Here is a 21197-nt window from a genome sequence, read left to right as displayed (position 1 = left end):
GATAGTTCGTGGTTAATACGATGGAAATTGGCTTTCTTGTAACATCGAATGAGCTTGCTAAATGTTTGCCGCTTGATAAGAGGAGGAACTATGCGGCCGGTTAGCACGTCATGATCGGATAAACCATTAAGATGTGTTATATCAGAGCATATATCTGCGTTGTTAGTCAGTACCAAGTCAAGAATATTCGAACAGTGGGTTGAACGCCGTGTTGGGCTTGTAACTAATTGGGTGAGCTTGAAATCAAGACAACATTGTAGAAACGCATTAGACTCGGATGGTGTGCTAGAAGATATTTGATTAGACCACGCTATGTCAGGGAAGTTGAAATCCCCAAAAATTATTATGTTTGAGTGCGGAAACCGACGAGCAAGCAATAACCTGCTTTACTAACCAACTGGCCCTCCAAACTGACCTTGACTCAATATCTACTTGGTATTCCACTTGGTTAATGTCGCTCAATAATTATAAAACTAAACTTATGTCGTTTACAAACCACGCATCTCAAATTCAAACTTTCTATTCCTCAAATAACAAAACTGTTGAGCCAGGAGACACTTACCTGAGTTGGAATCATCATACCAACATCATTCTTGCATCCGCTAACCCATCATTGGGTTTTTTAAAGTACCGAATAAAGCATGCTCCATCAAACCTCCGAAAACTTGCATACACAACTGTCATCAGACCTGAAATTGAATACGCATCTGCCGTTTTAGACCCTGACAAAGCATACATATTTCGCCAAATTGAATCCCTTCAAAATCGTGCCGTTCGTTTCATCTTTTCAGATTATTCACGTCATACCAGCGTCACGGCTCTGAAACTTCGCGAATCTTTGCCTATCTTATCACATCGCCGTAAACTCTCACGTTTATCATTGTACCACAAACTGTATCATCACTCTTCACTTCATCCTGATTTTTTTCTTCGCCACCGACCGTCTTGCCCCGACGGGACCATGCCTTAAAAGTGACACGTGTGAAATGCCACACCTCTACACATTCACCAGTCTTCATACCTCGCGCAATTGTGGATCGGACTGCCGTACCATCTCACATTGTAACTGTAACCGATCCGACCATATTCCAAGAACGTTTACACGCTTACTTTGAATATTAACTTTAATAAGTGCTTTTGTAGGTTTGTTTAGGAGTCGTTTCCAGATTTTTTGTTTGTTTTCCGTCTCTCTGCGGGCGGAACGCAAGGTGCACGGTACTCTACCAACTGAGCCACAAAGCCGACACAGAACGGAAGGTTACGAACGTGCCTTATATCCTTGACTCATACAACCGTCGGCCAGAGGTGCGCCCTCTCCCCCGCGTCCTCCTCGCCTTCTCTCCGCTCGCAACGCCCTCTCTCGCCGCGTTCGGTTCGGGCGCAAAACAGGTGGGGACGTGCGCAACACCCTCTCTCGCCGCGTTAGGTTCGCGCGCAAGAACAGGTGGGGAGCTCGCATCGCGCTCTCTCGCCGCGGTCGGTTCGCGCTTAAACCACATATGTCGTTCGCGCGCGCTGCGATCGCTAACATCTGTGGCGTGATCGTGACGTCAGCATCACGCGTTCGCGTGGTGGCGATTTCGGCGCTATAACACTCTCTCGCGAGGGGCATTGGATTGGATTCGATTGGATTGGCTTGGATTTGGATTGGATTGGATTAAAGTAGATTGTGTTGGATTGTGTTGCGTCATAGCCGCGCCACGTTGCGTCATAGCCGCGGCAGGGGGTTCACGGCACGTTTCACCATCGACTTCATCGACAATGTCTACGCTGGAAGAGAACAATTACAACAACAACAACCAATACGTAATCCTTTTCTTTTAAAGCAAAGCTCTCTACCTCTACCTCCCTAGGGTTCTTTCGCGACCGTTGGTGTCACCAGAAAACTCCAGCGAACAAGTAAAAGAATTTACCGGAACCACCGGGAATCGAACCTGGAACTAATAGACTAACAAAGCGAGAGCCCGTTGTCTTACCGATTCAGTTACGAGCCCACGCGAACACGGGAAGACAAATGGTGTACTCACCAAGCACATCTACGGGTTTACCCCCTGCCTTCTCGCTGAATGCCACGCGAAAGCGTCCCACGACCACTCACGCCCGTCTAGCGGCCCTGTGCGCACCTTGCTCATGTGCTAAGAGTTACAAAAATTAAAGAAAGCTCACACCAATTTCATGGCATCTCACTTTTAGTACGCCAATGTGCTAAAGCCTGTGGCCTCCAGTGTTCACGTAAAAAATCACAGCTCCTTGTCGTCCACCCTCACGCCAAATCAAGGAATACATTCAAATACTCCTTGATTGTCAGGCCATCTCTCCAAGCCCCAGTATCAACATCCTGGGCCTACGTCTCCAGACTAACACCAAGAGTGACGTCTCCTTGCAGCGCCTCAAAAACAGCATTAACCAAATCATACACATGATCAGGCGAGTTGCCACCAAGAAGCGAGACCTAAAAGAATCCGGTACCTTTCGATTAATTGAAGCTTTTGTTCTCTCGAGAGTTACTTACGACAAACCCCTATCTTCTTCTCGACGAGGAAGACATAGAGATGCTTTATATAATGATTAGAAAGGCGGTTGAGCAGGCCATTGGTCTTCTCATGAGTGCGTCCTCACTGAGGCTGCTTAGCACGGGCTCCACAACACGGTGGAAGAGCTGATAGAAGGCCATCTTTCTAACCAGAAGGTCTGACTCAGAACTGCGGTGGGTAACCGCATGCTTCACCAGATTGGCTGGGCAGCCCAAAATGTCACTCCACTTGACGTACTCCCAGATTCTTGGCGACTAAAACTAAAGATGCTCCCTTTGCTTAGAAATATGAACCCCTCACATGACGAGGGTCAACGAAAAGCACGGGCTCAAGCGCTAAACACCACCCTCGGTGGGGCTCATGCAGTTATCTACACAGACTTCTACTAACATCGAGGGCAGCAACACGCCATCATCGTGGCTACCTCCAGAACCAACCTCCTTGCGTGTACCTCGCTTAGGACCCAACAAATTACGGCAGCAGAAGAGGCAGCCATCACCTTGGCTCTTACTCAACCAGGGGTTCAGATGATAGTCACCGATTCCCATCAAGCCTACTGGAATTACCAGTCGGGTTGGGTGTCCTGACCTGCACTGTGCGTGCTAAAAAACCACTCCCCAAACGGTTCCATTCAGCGCATCTGGACACCGCCTCACGCTTCAATGGAGGGCAACAAATACGCCCACCCAACAAGCCTGCGCTTTTACCTCCCGTGCTATGGAGCTGCACGAGGACAGTCACCCGCTTGTCACGTCCAGGGAGATAATCCAGCATTATCGCCTTCTGAGACAGACCGTACCTTCGCCTTACCCTGACCTTTCCACAGAACAACAAACTACCCTACGGCTCATACAATCGGGGCTCCTTCCCACAGCCTACGTGTCTTCACGTAATGCAACCGAATTGCTACGACGCTGAATGTAAATTTTTCTCAGAAGTAGGGATACTCCGCCCCGTAATCGGGGTGTGCGACTTTAGCCCTGAGCACCCTCCTCTCTTTCCGTCAACTACGCAACAAGAGCAATGGGAGATGCTGCTGTCCAGGCCCTCTCTACATACCCAGCTTCAGCGGGTGGACAGAACACAGGCTGCGCGGACTGCAAATGGGCTCCACAGAAGAAGGAACCACTCCCCAAGGCTGCACTCTGGGCCGTTCAGAAATCTGAACAGAAGTATTTCTTCCTCCTCCTTCTCAGTCGCAAGTCTCGTCGCCTCCGTCCGCGGCGCAGAGACGGAGAAGAAGGGCTTGCGTTCGGGCTAGTTGGTGTTCCATAACTACTTCTTAAGCGCCAAAAACTACAGGGACATAGAATGTGACAGGGACCCGCGCTATCCCGAGTCCCTATCTCACTCTATGTCACTGTAGTTTTTGGCGCTTAAGAAGTAGTTAGAGACGGAGAAGTCGGATCGTCTAACACCGGGTTGGAGCTTACTTTGATTTTATAAAAAAAAAGTTTCCACTCTTGCTACACCAATACAACTGAACCAAACACCGTTCATGCATCTTGCATTGATTTAACCTTACCAAGAATATCTCTGTGAAGTAATAAATGGTGTGGTTAAGTGCATTTCACTTCTCTCTGGTTTTACTATTTGTAGAGCGATGTGAGATTTTAAGTGACGTCGCATGAGTAATCGTTATGGGTGCCGTTTACAGCTTTGCTTTCCAACCACAATCACGGGGTGGATTGGCGCGATCTTTTTTTTTCTTGTTTGCCTCGCACCCGCTTGTATTTACTTGCTTGCCTATTCACGTGCTGTTACTACTCTTTTTTGTTTGTTTTCAATATATCCCGCCCCTATGTAGTACCCTCCTAGTGAGGGGCTTTAGGGGTATTTTTGAATAAAATAAATAAATGAAAAAATAAATAAATCACTCATTATCATGGTCCGAGAAAGTTGGCTTTCCTACAAGGCGTTTTCGCGATACACATGCAATCAGTGAGAAGACTAAAGCTGCGCTATAATAAACCGATATGTGGCGATGGTTTTCCAGGAACTCTTGAGGTGGTTATCAACGTGTGCCTTTTTTCAGCAAGCATGAACCGCACCGTCAGGCTGGCACAGGTTTTCAGTGTGGTGCGCGTCCTGCATGTTGTTCTTTACATCGGGGATGCTGGCCAGTAAGATTTAAAATTCGCGCCCTACTATGCTTTTTCTCCCACACAACGCCTCTCCACCTTTCAGGCCACCTCATTTTACGGCGGTGCTGCCTTTCTTGCCCACTGGCATAAGCGGACATTGAACTGTAATTTGTGCCACCGACCGCCACATCGCGCAGCAAAAGCGTGCCATCTTCCAGTGATTCATCGACGAAAGTACAGGAATATGCTATTGTGCAGGGAAATAATGTCAGAACGAACCACAGATATTAGAAATGCTGCAAAAAGAACGTTGAGGCCTTGGAAAAAATGACTAAGGCATATGTCCGCGATTTATACGGCAGCATTTTTTAAAAATGCCCATTGTTTTATAGCTCGCTAAATCTCCATGGCCGATATCCGTCCTAACTTGTGCTACAATATTCAGTGGAGTAGGCAGGATAAAGCACGACAAGAGAAAGTTGAAATTAAATTATTTATTTCTGTTTGAACACAGAAAAGGGGCACTCGGGCTAGGAACAATGCCGATTTGAAAGGTTATCTAATATAGCCGCAGACCTGTCTACGTTTGGCCTTCGAAATTTTGGGAACGTGGCTATTCCTGTATGAGCATCGATCACAGAGGCTTCCGTGCACGAAAGGGAACCCGAAAACCAAGGAGTGTTGGCGTTGTAGCTGTTAAGTACCACCATAAAACAACTTTATACTCTTCACCATCGGCGTTAGTATGAAAACTATAAGCCATCTTCGCCCATAAGAGAGTAATTTAAAGTTTTTCTTTCGCCTCGAGGTGAAGCGTGTAATCTAGGTGAGTAAAAAGATTAAAAATATTTATAATTTATTTATTATCTGTGGCCATTTTTTGCTGTGCCAGAAAACAAACGCCAGGAATTCACCGGAACGACCGGGTGCTTTTTATCTTACCGTTTTTTTTTTGCATAGTTACCATTTTTGCTGCATTGGTAATAAGAAAAAAATCAACCTAACTTTGAAATGTTTTGTCTGCCTCTACCACCTGGTATAGTTGCGAGCTATACTTCAGAGAAGAACGCATTACTAGCCCCAAAGACAACCGAGAAAACTGCAAGTTCTTGTGCTGGTACCATCGCATCATCGCCGTGTGCATTGTGATTCATTTGAGAATATAAAAAAATCGACCCCGGATGTTCCTGTGTACAAAGTATCACTGCGTTGATGCTTCCCCATTAAAATAATTGTAGTGTTGCATACCTTTGTTAAAATTTCCCCGAGTCTGCTTTGCCACCATACATTTGCATTGCCAATCACTTCAAATCGCTTCAAACCAAATGGCCAAGTTTGACAAATAACGAAGCCGGCCTTAGGATCCGAATACAATTATGATCTTGACAAAAACTTGAAACAATACTTAACGTAATGTTTGCATGGCGCAAGGTTGTCGCAAGGACCAATTTTTCGAGTCAACTTAAATGGAGTGCATCGTAATTGTGCATATTTCGCTCTCTAGATTGCAGTGATTGGTCGTTTGGCTGCACTGTGGGGACGCCAACTAAAGACATTCTCAACAATGTACTTAACCGAACCGTCATGGAGCCTTAGGGGAAACGCCCGACAAACGAGAACGAAAGCGACAACACAAAACATGTGCAAAAATATGCCCTTGACGCTGCTTCGTGATTCAGCCAGTTTCGTCTACTCCGCAAGCATCAGTCTGCTTTCGAATAAACGTTTCTTCGTCCCTTCGTCGCGCCCTTCTTCAAGGGAAAACCGTGACATAGTGGTCACACAAATATATCACCAAAACATCCCAGTGTATCACATCAGCGGTAAAGGCCTTTAATAAGGGACGTATGATCTGATGGGGGAGCTGTGGGGACTTCGCTTGGAAAGAAGCGGAACTGCAGCTACTGCTAGGAGCGGCAGAGATCGCCCAGGCATAGTTGTGCTGTAGGAACCCAGGAAGCGTTTTCAATACCTAAGATATCAGTCCTTGAAACACAACACGACACTGAAGTATTAGCACAGCGAAGAACAGCGCTGCTGTTTGTCGTCTCCTTTTTTAGTATTCATGTGTAAGCCCGCTAACATCACAAACACAACAGGACACGGCAGCATTAGTACCGCAAACCACAGTGCTGTGGCTTGCCACCTCCTTTCTTAGTGTCCGTGTGTAAGTGCGCTACCATCAATATATTCCAAATACTAGCCCGACAGAGGCACTGTGATAGCTGTTTCATTCCTCCTGACTTTCTAACGGTCTACCCCAAAACGTACTCATATACTAAACATTCACAGTATCCCCAAGCAACACATATAACTTTTGTTCACTGCCCGTCAGCGCGGAACAAGTTGCTTCATGCTCCTCCCTCACCATCACTGGATGCTTTATCGCACTACATAATGCATGCGGCTATCCAGAGATCGAAAAAAAGGCAGGCTACTCTGGGATGTAACTCATTCAATGTCCGCAGCTCACGCTCCACCGGACGTACCAAATAGGGAGGGAACGAGTGTACAACGCGACGCTCCCCGGACTTCACCCTTATCTAGGAGTGGGCCGTACAAGATAGCCTAGGCTATGCGAAACCCTGGGCAGCGATCATTACACCTGCACCCGACGCTCGAACCCCCCACAGCAGCGCAGTGCAGATGGTCGCGCTTTCCGGGAGGCACGTCGCGTAGAGTACACGGCCTTCTTGCCTGGATGCAGCTGTTCCCCGAGGGTGTTCGGCATCACCAACAAGAATTAGATCCGGATATACCGAAGCCACAAGTCGACTTTAGATTCTAGCTTACGTGGGAGGCTCTCAAAAGCCGTAAAAGACGATTGTGCCCTCAAAACAAAACAAGAGTTGAAGGAAACAAATACCCACCCTAGAAGAGGAAATGTCGGCAAACTAAGGAGATCAGTATGAGAACCGCTATGCGATATGCTGTAGAGGGCGCTATGAGTGTGAAGGGGATTTGTCCCTTCTAAGGCACCTCCTTGATACAACCCGTTTCAAAACGGCGCGCTTCAACTAAATTACTCGACTCGCCAGACAGCTCGAGGCCGATTCCGAACGGGCAATTCTAGACCCCATCACATAGATGTATCGCTCAATGTATAGCTGGATGGGGAACTGGAACAGCACCCAGACTACTCCCGGCCGCCTAATCCCTCCCTGAACGTGGAAATCGCAGGAGAAAAGGTCAGGGGAGCGCTGCAGGCTGTGCAAACGTCTGCCACGCCAGGGCAACACCGAGTCACCAATAAAGTGCTTAGAAACCTCAACGAGTGCTGAACAGCAGTCACCAAGCTCTTTAACATGCATTGGATAGAGGGGACCCCTCCTCAAGAATTACGGCAGGCGAACATCACGCTGAGGTCCATGGCAGAAACAGCTTTCGACAGATAATCTTAAACAGGTATTTTTAACATCATATATAGAAAAATAACCTCAGCTCCGGAGAGGTTACACAGTATTGCTGCCTCTCCTTAGACAAGCTTCCCCCCGCTCACTCATCCCTCGTTGTGGAGGAGGAACGGCTCTGGTGTCAACTCCAAACTGAACCCTGTAAAGCACCCCTGCATCAGATCCACCCTTAGCTCTACTGCGGCGGTGGACGGGCTGAAAACAAATGTGGACCCGCGCAGAGGACCCATTCTCCCCATCAACCGGCGGATGGAGGCGTTTCGCTGCCCGAACGCTCAACTCCAGAAGGAGTTTTTGGCTTAAGTCATCCTCATGGTCCCGCCCACCAGGCACTAATCTTTTTAGGCAAATAGTGCAATTTCTCGTCTCTCTCTATCACTCGACCAAACGTTTGACTCCTTTAGCTACCAAATGTTTTACTCGTCGCGATGCCACATATAGCTTCATGTTGTCAATATCACAACAAATGACCTTAATAGGCAATCTTCAGACAAGTTAGACCGCGGAGCACGCACAGGCTGCTCAGGTGTGTCGGACACCAATGCGGGTTGGTTTCGGACGGAGAACAGGCTGAGGTGCAGAGAAGCACGCTGCCCTGCACGTATTTCAAGCGAGAGCTTCGGCCTTTGCAGACCGTCCGTGGCTCTCGCATTGCAGCTTGCGAAAAGACGGAGTGGAAGCACTACATGACAAAGCGTTCGCTCTCCAAATTATTTTCACCGTCCGAAAAACGTGTCGGGATTCCTGCCACTTAAACGAGATCATACCAAGCCTGATGCATTGAGATTGGCGCTCTTTCTCTTCATGAGGGTACGGAAGTTGTGGAAAAACAAGGAAACAAAATGTTAACGTATGTACAAATGCATTTTTACTGGAACCTCTGTGGTAGACGTTTCTACACACGTACGCACGCACGCACGCACATTCGCACAAAAATGTGAAGGCGGGTTTCCTAGGGTTAAAAGCGTTTGCTGAAGTTTTCCCATTATTGCGTATATAGCGTCCGCAAGATATTCGAGGTTTATGCGGAGCGGAGTAGTGGGGGACTACGTAATTAGTTACACAAGCTGGGCTCTTAAACCTGCATAGTGTTAAGCCAATGTGACTTCATCCCTGCCTTTAAATTATGATACGGGCTGCGGTAAACCCTTACCATGAAATCTGGTCTTTTTTATAACTTATTAAAGCGCAGAAGAGGCTGTTGAAAGAGCCAAATTGATTGCTTACAGTTAACATGCGATAACAACATACCTATAGCTGCCACCGAGGCTTTCCCTGTAATAAACGAGAGCAGAAGTTGCGTCTAGGGGACTCAATCAAAACTAGCTGAAGGGGTCTCCGTGTGCAAGCGTTATTTATCCCACGAAAAATAATTTCGGGCGTATGCTTGCTTCAAAGATATGCAATTATTGCGAGAATTGTCTACTAATGCGAAAAGACGTAGCGCCCTCTTATGCCAATTATCTAGAGTGTGAGTTCTTTAGAGCCAAATATGGTTATAAGTAGTTAAATACATTTGAATATTTTAGGTCTCTTAAGGATTTCTTTCATTGTTTTTTGCCAATGATACAACTTTATACGATTAGAGCGATGAAGTTTACTTACACCGCTAGTTATGTTTTGTCATCGAAGTTGGAAGGCGTAGTGCAGTGTTGGTCGGTTTTCGCAGTTTTTTCTTATTTCTAGCTTTCTTCCACGGAGTTTCTTTTGTTTAGCCTGCGGTTGGGGGGGGGGGTGTATAAGATGGATAATATTAATTTTGTGAGATCATTTTTCTGGAAATACAATTTTTCTCCGTTTCTTGTATTTGGGTTTCTCATAATTCTGTTCCACCGGTTATCTCCATTTCAGCTCTTGTGACGATTAAAGGTGTCACGTCCACCTGTTGGGCACTTTTGTGGAAATTCAGGGCGTTACACGATCCTGGCGCTCCGCAAATTCACTGTTTTCTTTCAATGCAGTGTCCCGCTGCTGCAGACACTTTCCAACGAGATCCTGGCGAAGATGTCGGACGTTCTCGAAGTGGTATGTCCCGGCATTCATAATTCTTTAAGTCTAATATTGCATACATCCTTGCCACAGCATTTAATTTTGATTTGCGTGCTCATTTCCTAATTTTTGTGGTCTAAGTTTTCGATGGCCAGGAAGCCTGCCAAAAAAAATATAGCAGATGCCCAAAACCTTCATAACTGTTTTTACATAAATAATTTGCTACACTCCAGAAACGTTTAGGTTAACAGTAAGAAAACTATATTTTTTTTCGTGAATTAAGCCCTACAACCGTGCTCAAGGAATAGAATGCTAGCAAAACGAGCATTTCGCAAATAGCGGCGTTCGACATCGTCATGCGCGGAACGTTTATTGTAGACCGCATAGATTGTCCATTCGAGTAGACTGTGGGGATTGCAAAAAAGGGATTGTGTTAGAGCGCAGTGGTAACCTGGGAATTCTATGCTAGAATGGCAAAACCCAGGTGGCTCTGACGATAACAAATTGAGAACTTGCTGCGCTTAGTAAAATTGGTATTTAATTTTACTGTAAAATATTTTACGTTCTTCTTAGCTTGTTGTTTGAATTTCACCAGCACAGTGCCTCATGCCATCGACATTTGACTACCAAGATGCTTTTCCCGGCCCAGCAATGACCGTAATAGTGTTCCTACACACCAAAAGCTACAGCTGTCTCCATACCCTTCAATATTGCATTGCTAGCGTCTTTTATTCTCTGTTATATATTGTCCCCAGTGCCTCGCTTTCATGACATATGGACTTTCATTTTAACGCTTTTCTGATTCGTTGTCCATTTCTCTCCGTAGCTTATCGTTTCCTGGAGCCTATAATTTGTAATGACAATTCGTGTACACCGCGGATAACACATTGTTACTAGGAGAAGGCAGGTTGCAAAAATAAAACAGGAATTTGAAGTGTGTGTGACCTGAATTAGATGAAAATATTTCAGCCGGTTACTGAGGTTCGTCCTGCGTTGGGTTTCCCAGCATATCTAGTTTCAGTAAACATAGGTCTAAGCATTAGGCGGATAATTCCAACTCCTAACGCGAAAGCATAGAATGCCCCATGACGCGAACATCTCAACTCTGGCGTTGGCGTGGCCAAGTGCAGGTTCCTAAAATAGCCGGTGGAAGGAAGACAAGCCGATTTTACTCTCACGTGTATCCGAATATACGGAATGCGAGTCGAGCATGCATAGCCAGCCCAACAGCCGATCCTTGCCTTTTGCAAACCAAAGGTGAACCACAGTGAACCAAAGCGCACCTCAGTACAGGCGTCAGGCACAGGTACTGTGGCCTACAGGAGTAATTTGGGCATGCCGATTAGAAAGGCAGCGAAACACGTTTGCAATAGTAACATGTTTGCAAGTTTGCATTAGTAATGGACCCACCGCGGTGGCTCCATGACTAAGGCGTTGCGCTGCTCAGCACGGAGACGCGGGTGCGATTCCCGGCCGTGGCGGCCGCTTTATGGCGGAGGCGAAAAGCAAAAAAGCCCGAGTGGTTGAGATTTCGGCGCAGGTGAAAGATCCCCAGTTGGTCAAAACTAATCCGGAGCCGTCCACCACGCCGCGCCTCATCACCTGTGAAGCGTCGGTGCGTTAACCCCCACAATCAATCAATCAGTCAATCTGGAAATGAACTCATACGTCTAGCGAACGTGGAACTGGACGAAGAAAACAAAAGCCAAGAGAAAACGCACGCTGCTCACGGAAGGAATCAATCAATCAATCAATAAATCAATCAATCAATCAATCAATCAATCAATCCATCCATCAATCAATCAATCAATCAATCAATCAGAACAATCAATCAATGATGTGTATGTAGGACTTCTGAGGGTTAAGGAAGACAAAACAAGAGAAGGAGCAAACCACGCAAAGGGAGAATAAAAACAACGATTGCAGTGAGGCACGACAGTCACATGATCAGAGTCCTGCGGGAGTTATTTGAGCATGATAATTTAAAAAGTAGCGAGAAACGTTTGCGCCTGTAGTGCATATGTAGGGATAACAAGCGGGATTAGCCAAGCCTCTCAGTGCCAAAGTGAAGAAGAAAACAACGTAAACAGAAAGTAATAATTACGACGGTAATAAGGGTACACACACCACTGAACACGTTTCTGCTGTTGTGCTGTTTCTATTGCACTGGATTTAGAACACTCTACCTAATAGGACCTGCAAAACGTGGTCACCCAAGGAATCGCCTCTGAAAAGAATATGCAAAAGAAAACAGAAATACGCACGGCGATTAAGTGTGCAGGTGCTTGCTGCAGTTGAAAGCAGCACCAGCCCGCGACACCTCCGCCGTTATGCCAAGCTACCACGCAAGGCATATATTCCGTGAAGACAAAGGCGTTGGCGAAACTTAAGAGAAAATGCCGTCGGTTTAAGTGCATTTCAATGGCTTAGAACTGCCGCACGTAGGCAGCCTTGAGTGCGACTGGAGTTTTTTAGGGCGCCCCTGTTCTCTTTTGGGGTTTTATTCGTTTTTCTGACCGGCACTTGGTGTCTGTCACATCCGACGTAACGGGTGTGGAGATTATACGAGCCAATGAACTCATACTTCTAGCGAATGTAACACTGGACAAAGAAAAAATAAAAGACGAGACACACGCTAGTATATAGAAGTAGAAGTATGACTCCATTAGTAACCCAATCGCCCCACGTACCGCTTTAACCGGCCTCATTTCCGGTACACTAGGAGCTGTCAACGCGTTTATGTATGATAATCCATCCGTGACCAGCGTGCGTTTTCTCTTGTCTTTTGTTTTCTTCGTCCAGTTCCACGTTCGCTAGACGTATGAGTTCATTAGTTCATAAGAAACTCTCTCAACTTTCCGCGTTATACAGCCGCTGTTTGTTCATATGCCCTCCATTGTAAAGTTCGTCATTTAGCTCGCATGCGAACAGACAGCGGAAGTTCCATGCTTTCATTTAATGTAATGCTGGCTATGCATGCTTTTCACTTGTGATAACATTGATAGAGGATTCGCAAATGTTGCGATACAACGATTCTTGGAAGGCATTCCGGGTCTATTTAACAGATGCTCCTGCACTGCGACAGTTGTTAAATTTGAAGTGAGCGGCCGCGGCAGTGAATTTTGCCAACAAAACCATATTTTCTAAGTGAGCTTAGAAGCCGTAAGCACTACGGAGAATAAAAAATAGCGAAAACGCCGGTGTGTTAGAGATTTCGGCGCACGGTAAAGATTCCCAGGTGGTCAAAATTAATTGGGCGCGTTATTCTACGGCGCGCCTCATTGCCTGTCTAGCGTAAGGGGCTTCACCTCATAATCAAAGAATATTGTTGTTAAATAGCTAGATTCTATATATATATATATATATATATATATATATATATATATATATATATATATATGGGTTGCGTGGCGTTGTAAATACATTCTTGTAAACAATGTATTTACAGCTTATGTACATGGTGACCAAGACAGAACCCGCGCAGGTAGCGCGCACCCACACGGCTTCATCGTCGGAGGCTGGGACGACCGATGTAATTGCGTTGCCCTCTTCATCGTTTTCTCGTAATATGGACCACGGATTGAAAGTGACCAGCCCGGTCGACGCCGCAGTAGCAGGTGATGTGGTGAGGAGGAAAGATGAGATAACAATCTACAATGAAGTCCTTGCCGCCACACCGAAGATGATGTCGTGGGTAATGCCTGCTCCCGCGACACTACCTCGTCAAGGCACCGAACAAACGTTGAAGGAACCATGTCGGACTAGTGGGCTTGTGACACATCGTCGTCGTCGGGTCACGTGACATCAGGTCTTGGAGGTTCTGGATCGGCTCGTCAGGGACTAGGGATACGGGCAGGCGTACGTCGTCGAGTGCTGGTAGCGGCGGGGCTGGGGCTGCCGAAGCGGGTCACGCCCTCTCGATGAATCCGTCGAGGCAGATGAGGCGCGTAGCTGGGCCAGGACAGGGAAGTACCTCACACACTCTACCAAAACGTTGCGTGGCGGCAGGACACACGACAAGAACGATGAGACAGTCGAACGATGTATTTACAGCTTATTTACATGGAGCCCTATACAGAACCCGTGTAGGTAGCGGGCACGCACACCCACACAGCTTCGTCGTCGGAGGCTGGGACGACGACGAAGAAGCTGTCGTCTTCATATATATATATATATATATATATATATATATATATATATATATATATATATATATATATATATATATATATATATATATATATATGTGTGTGTGTGTGCCATGGGGAGCTTAAGAGGGTTAAAAGCTGGACGACCACTCTCGACATGTCGTAGACGCTCGAGTCACGGCCCGGGGGTTAAAAAAAGAAGGTCCCCTTCACCCCGAGTAGTCCGAGTGGCGCTGGCTACCACCCCCAAGCCCAGGAAAGAAAAACACCTGAACATAACTACCCCAGAAAGTGGAGCCTAAAGTAGCCCGGCCGGTAGCGTAGTGGTTATTGCACCAGACCGGTATTCTGGAGGTCGTGGGTTCGGATCCCACCTGGCGGGCATTTTTTCTCCACTTTCTTATTTTCCTAATTCTTTATCTTGACCAACTACATCCTCCCCTTTGCTTTCCGAGGTCTTCTTGACTGCCAATTTTGATTTCTGTGTTATTTCAACAAGCCCCTCATTTCCTATATATATATATATATATATATATATATATATATATATATATATATATATATATATATATATATATAATTGTCACGTAGCCAAAGTCGGCGCAGCTGTCTTGAAGAAACAAGTTTTTTGGAGTGACCTTGTGCTCCCCTAATAACTCAAAGAATACTCAGGCGGCGAAACAGCAGTCAACAAAGGGACGTGCGTCGACTGGTGTCGATGATTCGAATGCCGCGGCATCTGCTCAGCGGGCATTTATCACAAGGCGCGAGGGTTTCTGGAATAGTCGAATTGTATCCAGAACACTGTAGACCAACTAAGATTATTCTAGGCTGTTCGCGTTAGTTCGGAACGCTCTCCCAGTCAGAGGAGATAACACATGCGGCACAGATAGAAATAACGGAACACACGCCTTCCTTGGCACACACAACACAGATAACACAGACCGGCTCAGCCGGGCGGCAAAAGCAAAACACATATAAACAAACCCAATGCATGCTTCGCGGCATTACCCCCCCTCTAAGAGTGCATCGACGCGATGCTAACACAAGCGACAGTCCGAACAAATAAAAAAGTCAGCCATCGTGCGTAAAAAGGTTTTAGTTAAGCGAACCACGTGGACGACTTCGGTTGATTGATTGTAGGGTTTGATGCGCCGACGCAACGCAGGCGTTGAGGCGCGCCGTAGTGGAGGGCTCCGGATTAATTTTGACCTCCTGGGGATCTTTAACACACGGGCGTTTTTGCTTTTCGCCTCCATCAGAAAAGCGGCCGCCGCGGCCGGGAATCGTACCCGCGACCTCGTGCTCAGCAGCGCAACGCCTTAGCAACTGAGCCACCGCGGCGGGTTGGACGACTTCGGGCCGCGTGCGCCGTCGTGATGTTCCGGAATCACCGTCGGGGAACACTAGTAGGTAACGTGGCCAACACGTTGAGAATCTGGTAGGGTCTGAAAAACCGCCGTAGAAGTTTCTCACTGAGTCCACGTCGTCGGATGGGACTCCAAACCCGCACACGATCCCCTGGGCGGTACTCGGCGTCTCGGCGTCACAGGTTGTAGTGTCTCGCATCCACCAGCTGCTGGTCCATTGTGCGAACTCGAGCGAGCTGTCGGGCCTCCTCCGCACGTTGGAGGTATCCTTGGACGTCGGCGTTGAGGTCATCTTCCACGTGGGGAAGCATGGCGTCAAGCATAGTAGTCGGCCGTCTTCCGTAGACAAGCTCGAATGGTGTCATCTGTGTGGATTCCTGGATAGCCATGTTGTACGTAAACGTGACATACGGAAGGACTTCGTCCCAAGTCTTATGTTCAACATCGCCGTACATAGACAGCATATCCGCGATTGTCTTGTTCAGGCGCTCCGTTAGTCCGTTCGTTTGGGGGTGGTACGCCGTCATTCTTCGGTTATCCGTGTTGCTGTAGCGTAAGATTCCTTGCATAAGTTCCACGGTGAAGGCAGTTCCGCGGTCTTGGCGACTTCTTGTGCAGTCCCCATCGGAAAATCGGCGGTCTCTGCGTAGCGCGTCATGTAGTCTGTAGCTACGACAATCCACTTGTTCTCTGATCGTGACGTAGGGAACGAGCCTAGAAGGTCCATTCCAATTTGTTGAAAGGGCCTCGATGGGACGGCGATTGGTTGCAGAAGTCCGGCGGGTCTTGTCGGCGGCGTATTTCGTCACTGGCAGTCATGGCAACTCAGAACGTTGTGGGTGACGTCGGATGTAATTCGGGGCTAGAAATACTTCGCCTCAATTTTTGCAATAGTGCGAGCTGTGGGGAGATTTCAGGAAGACGGGTCGTCGTGGCACGCTTCCTAAATTTAGTCACGAAGGTCTGCGGGTATGACAAATAGATAATTCGTTCTCGTTCCGGGGCTGAAATTATTCACGAGGGCGCAGTTTTTGAGGGTGAATGCTGGTAGGTTCCTCTTGAACGCCCTAGGCACTCCGACGTTGCATCCTTCGACGTAGTCGATCATGACGCTCAGGTCGGGGTCGGAACGCTGCTTGGCGGGTAGGTCGCTCTCTGTCCGGACTCCGAAGAACGCGCTGTCTTGTGGTGGTGGGTCGACGGGGGCGCGGGACAGGCAGTCGGCGTCGGAGTGTTTCCATCCGGATTAGTAGACTATTGTAACGTCGAACTCTTGCAGGCGCAAGCTCCACCGCCCAAGACGGCCAAAGGGGTCCTTCAAATTGGTGATCGAACACAGCGCATGGTGGTCTGTCACAACCTTGAACGGTCTGCCATACAAGTGTGGGCGAAAATTCTAAATGGCCCATATTATAGCCAGGCATTCTTTTTCGGAGGCAGAGTAGTTTTTTTTCCCCCTTAGACAGACCACGGCTTGCATAGGCGATTACCGTTTCGGTACCGCTTTGCTTTTGGAGAGGACGGCACCCAAACCTATATTGCTGGCGTCCGTGTGCATTTCCGTTTCGGCATTTTCGTCGAAATGAGCGAACACGGGTGGGTTTCGCAGACGTTGTTGCAGCTCGTGGAATGCGTTTTCTTGGGCGTTTTCCCAGGTGAAAGGGGTGCTATCTTTTGTCAGGCGCATGAGTGGCTCTGCAATGCGTGCGAAGCTTGCGACGAAGCGCCGGTAGTATGCGCGTAGTCCGAGAAATCTCCGCACGCTCTTTTTGTCTTTCGGTCTTGGGAAGTTCGCAATGGCTGATGTTTTCGCCGGGTCAGGCAGGACTCTTGCGGCGCTAAGGACGTGTCCCAAAAACTTGAGTTCTTCGTAAGCGAAGCGGCACTTTTCGGGCTTCAGCGTTTACTCCGACGAGCGCATAGCCTCGAGTACAGACTCCAACCTTGCAAGGCGCTCATCGAAAGTGCGGACGAATACCACAACGTCGTCAAGGTATACCAAACAGGTGTGCCACTTCAGGCCAGCTAGCATAGTGCCCATGACCTTTTAATACGTTGCGGGCGCCGTGCACAGCTCAAGTGGCATCACCTTGAACTCAGAAGGAGGTGGGCAAGCAGGTGCTGCAGGTCATCAAGAAGCAGCCTCAGAACAGTGCCCTCGTGCACTACCTGGCGGCCAGCTTCCCGCTGCGCAACCGCATGTACCTTCAACCTCCACTAGATGACTCGTAGCCAAAGACGACGCAGCTGTCTTGAAGAAAAACAGGTTGTTTGGAGCCAACTAGTTCTCCTCTAACAACTGAAAGAATACACACGTGGCGAAACAGCAGTCAACAAAGTGACGTGCGTAGACTCGTGTCGACGATTCGAATGCCGCGGCATCTGCTGAGCGGGAATTTATCCCTCGGCGTGGCGCGAGGGTTTCTGGAATAGTCGAATTGTATCCAGAACACTGTAGATCAACGAAGATTATTCTAGGATGTTCGCGTTAGTTCGGAACGCTCTCCCTATCAGAAGAGATAAGACATGCGGCACAGAAAGAACGAACGGAACACGCGCCTCCCTTGGCACACACGACACCGATAACACAGACCAGCGCAGCAGGGCGGCAAGAGGAAAACACAAAGAAACAAACCCAATGCATGGTTTGCGGCAATATATATATATATATATATATATATATATATATATATATATATATATATATATATATATATATATATATAAAAAATAATAAGACAGTAATAAAGGTTGGCTGGCAGTCAAGAAAACCTTGGAAAGCAACGGAAAGGTTGTGCTGGGTCATAGAAACAGATGAAGAATTTTTTGAGTCATAAAGAAATTGGTGAAAAAATGCCCGCCGGGTGGGATCCGAACCCACCACCTCCAGTATATGTATATATATAGAAAGGAATGCCGGCAGTCTACAACACCAAAGGAGGCATAGGGGAATGATTAGACTATTTTTTTACCGTTAGTGAAGATATATTATTTATTATTATTATTTACATAGAAAGAAAGAAGGAAAAACACGCGCCCAGACTGGGGAACGAACCCACGCTTTCCTATTACATCTCAAATGCCTTACCAATTCGGCTATCTGTGCGAATGTGTTCTCCTTCACTTTCTGGGGTATTTATATTTACTACAACTGTATCTGACGTATGAGGGTGGTAGCCAGCGCCAATTAAGAATATACAGGGAGAAGGGGTCCTTCTTTTCGAACCCCGGGGCGTGACTCGAACGTCTACACCCTGTCATGAGCGGGTAACTGGCGGGAAACCCTTTTATGCTATCTTGGCATCAAGGCTGCCAGAACCGAGGCCCTCGCTAAGCTTTCGCAGGATAATATGATTTGGAAATGAGGGGCTCGTTAGGAAATACAGAAAGAAGTGCCGGCAGTCTACAACGCAAAAGGAGGCATAGGGGAATGGTTAGACTATTTTTATATTAGTGAAGATATATTTTTTATTATTATTGTTTACGTAGAAACAAAGAAAGAAAGGAAAACACGCGCCCAGAGTGACGACCGAACCCACGCCTTCCGATTAGATCTCGAATGCCTTGCCAATTTCGCTATCTGGGCGACTGTGTTCTCCTTCACTTTCTGGGGTATTTATATATACTACAACTGTATCTGACGTATGAGGGTGGTAGCCAGCGCCACTCAGAATATACAGGGAGAAGGGGACCTTCTTTTCGTACCCCCGGGCGAGACTCAAACGTCTACACCCTGGCATGGGCGGGTAACTGGCAGAAAACCCTCTTATGCTATCTTGGCATGAAGGCTGCCAGAAGCGAAGCCCTCGCTAAGCTTTCGCAGGATAATAAGATTAGGAAATGAGGGGTTCGTTAGGAAATACAGAAAGAAGTGAAGGCAGTCTACAACGCCAATTGAGGCATAGGGGAATGGTTAGACTATTGTTTTACCGTTAGTGAAAATATATTTTTTATAATTATTTACGTAGAAAGAAAGAGAGAAAAACACGCGCCCAGAGTGGGGACAGAACCCACGGCTTTCGATTAGATCTCGAATACCTTACCAATTCGGCTATCTGGGCGGCTGTGTTCTCCTTCACTTTCTGGGGTATTTATATTTACTACAACTGTATCTGGCGTATGACGGTGACAGCCAGCGCCACTCAGACTATACAGGGAGAAGGGGATCTTCTTTTAGAACCCCGGGGTGTCACTCGAACGTCTACACCCTGTCATGAGCGCGTAACTAGCGGGAACCCTCTTATGCTATCATGGCATGAAGGCTGCCAGAACCGAGGCCTTCGCTAAGCTTTCGCAGGATAATATGATTTGGAAATGAGGGGCTCGTTAAGAAATACAGAAACAAATTCCGGCAGTCTACGACGCCAAAGGAGGCATAGGGGAATGGTTAGACTATTGTTTTACCGTTAGTGAAACTATATTTTTTATTATTATTAGTTACGTAGAAAGAAAGAAAGAGAGAAAAACACGTGCCCAGAGTGGGGACAGAACCCACGGCTTTCGATTAGATCTCGAGTGCCTTGCCAATTCGGCTATCTGGGCGACTGTGTTCTCCTTCACTTTCTGGGGTATTTATATTTAGTACAAGTGTATCTGGCGTATGACGGTGGTAGCCAGCGCCACTCAGACTATACAGGGAGAAGGGGATCTTCTTTTCGAACCCCGGGGTGTCACTCGAACGTCTACACCCTGTAATGAGCAGGTAACTAGCGGGAACCCTCTTATGCTATCTTGGCATCAAGGCTGCCAGAAGCGAAGCCCTCGCTAAGCTTTCGCAGGATAATATGATTTGGAAATGAGGGGCCCGTTAGGAAATACAGAAAGAAATGCCGGCTGTCTACGACGCCAAAGGAGGCATAGGGGAATGGTTAGACTATTGTTTTACCGTTAGTGAAAATATATTTTTTATAATTATTTACGTAAAAAGAAAGAGAGAAAAACACATGCCCAGAGTGGGGACAGAACCCACGGCTTTCGATTAGATCTCGAATGCCTTACCAATTCGGCTATCTGGGCGACTGTGTTCTCCTTCACTTTCTGGGGTATTTATATTTAGTACAAGTGTATCTGGCGTATGACGGTGATAGCCAGCGCCTCTCAGACTATACAGGGAGAAGGGGACCTTCTTTTCGAACCCCGGGGCGTGACTCGAACCACTACACCCTGTCATGAGCGGGTAACTTGCAGGAAACCCTCTTATGTTATCTTGGCATCAAGGCTGCCAGAAGCGAGGCCCTCGCTAAGCTTTCGCAGGATAATAAGATTTGCAAATGAGGGGCTCGTTAGGAAATACAGAAAGAAATGCCGGCAGTCTACAACGCCAAAGGAGGCATAGGGGAATGGTTAGACTATTTTTTACCGTTAGTGAAGATATCTTTTTTTAGTACTATTATTTACGTAGAAATAAAGAAAGGCAGAAAGAAAAACACGCGCCCAGAGTGGGGACCGAACCCAGGCCTTTCGATTAGATCTCGAATGCCTTACCAATTCGGCTATCTGGGCGACTGTGTTCTCCTTCACTTTCTGGGGTATTTATATTTATTACAACTGTATCTGACGTATGAGGCTGGTAGCCAGCGCCACTCAGACTATACATGGAGAAGGGGACCTTCTTTTTGAACCCCGCGGCGTGACTCGAACCTCTACACCCTGTCATGCG

General features: G+C 47.2%; 1 protein-coding gene across 1 annotated transcript in view; it reads left to right on the top strand.

Moving 5' to 3' along the window:
* Positions 1–21197, top strand: part of LOC144178451 (cGMP-dependent protein kinase, isozyme 1-like) — a 513788-nt gene that overhangs the window by 250963 nt on the left and 241628 nt on the right. The window contains exon 5 of the mRNA XM_077706319.1: positions 9993–10056. Within this exon, the coding sequence (XP_077562445.1) occupies positions 9993–10056 (64 nt within the window). The remainder of the gene's footprint in view (positions 1–9992; positions 10057–21197) is intronic.

The sequence above is a fragment of the Haemaphysalis longicornis genome, unplaced genomic scaffold (genome assembly GCF_048455015.1).
Source record: "Haemaphysalis longicornis isolate Haplotype H1 unplaced genomic scaffold, Haemaphysalis longicornis Haplotype H1 scaffold_1, whole genome shotgun sequence".
NCBI classification, from domain to species: domain Eukaryota; kingdom Metazoa; phylum Arthropoda; class Arachnida; order Ixodida; family Ixodidae; genus Haemaphysalis; species Haemaphysalis longicornis.
The sequence above is the reverse complement of the archived record's forward strand: the minus strand, read 5'-3'. Positions and strand labels throughout refer to the sequence as shown.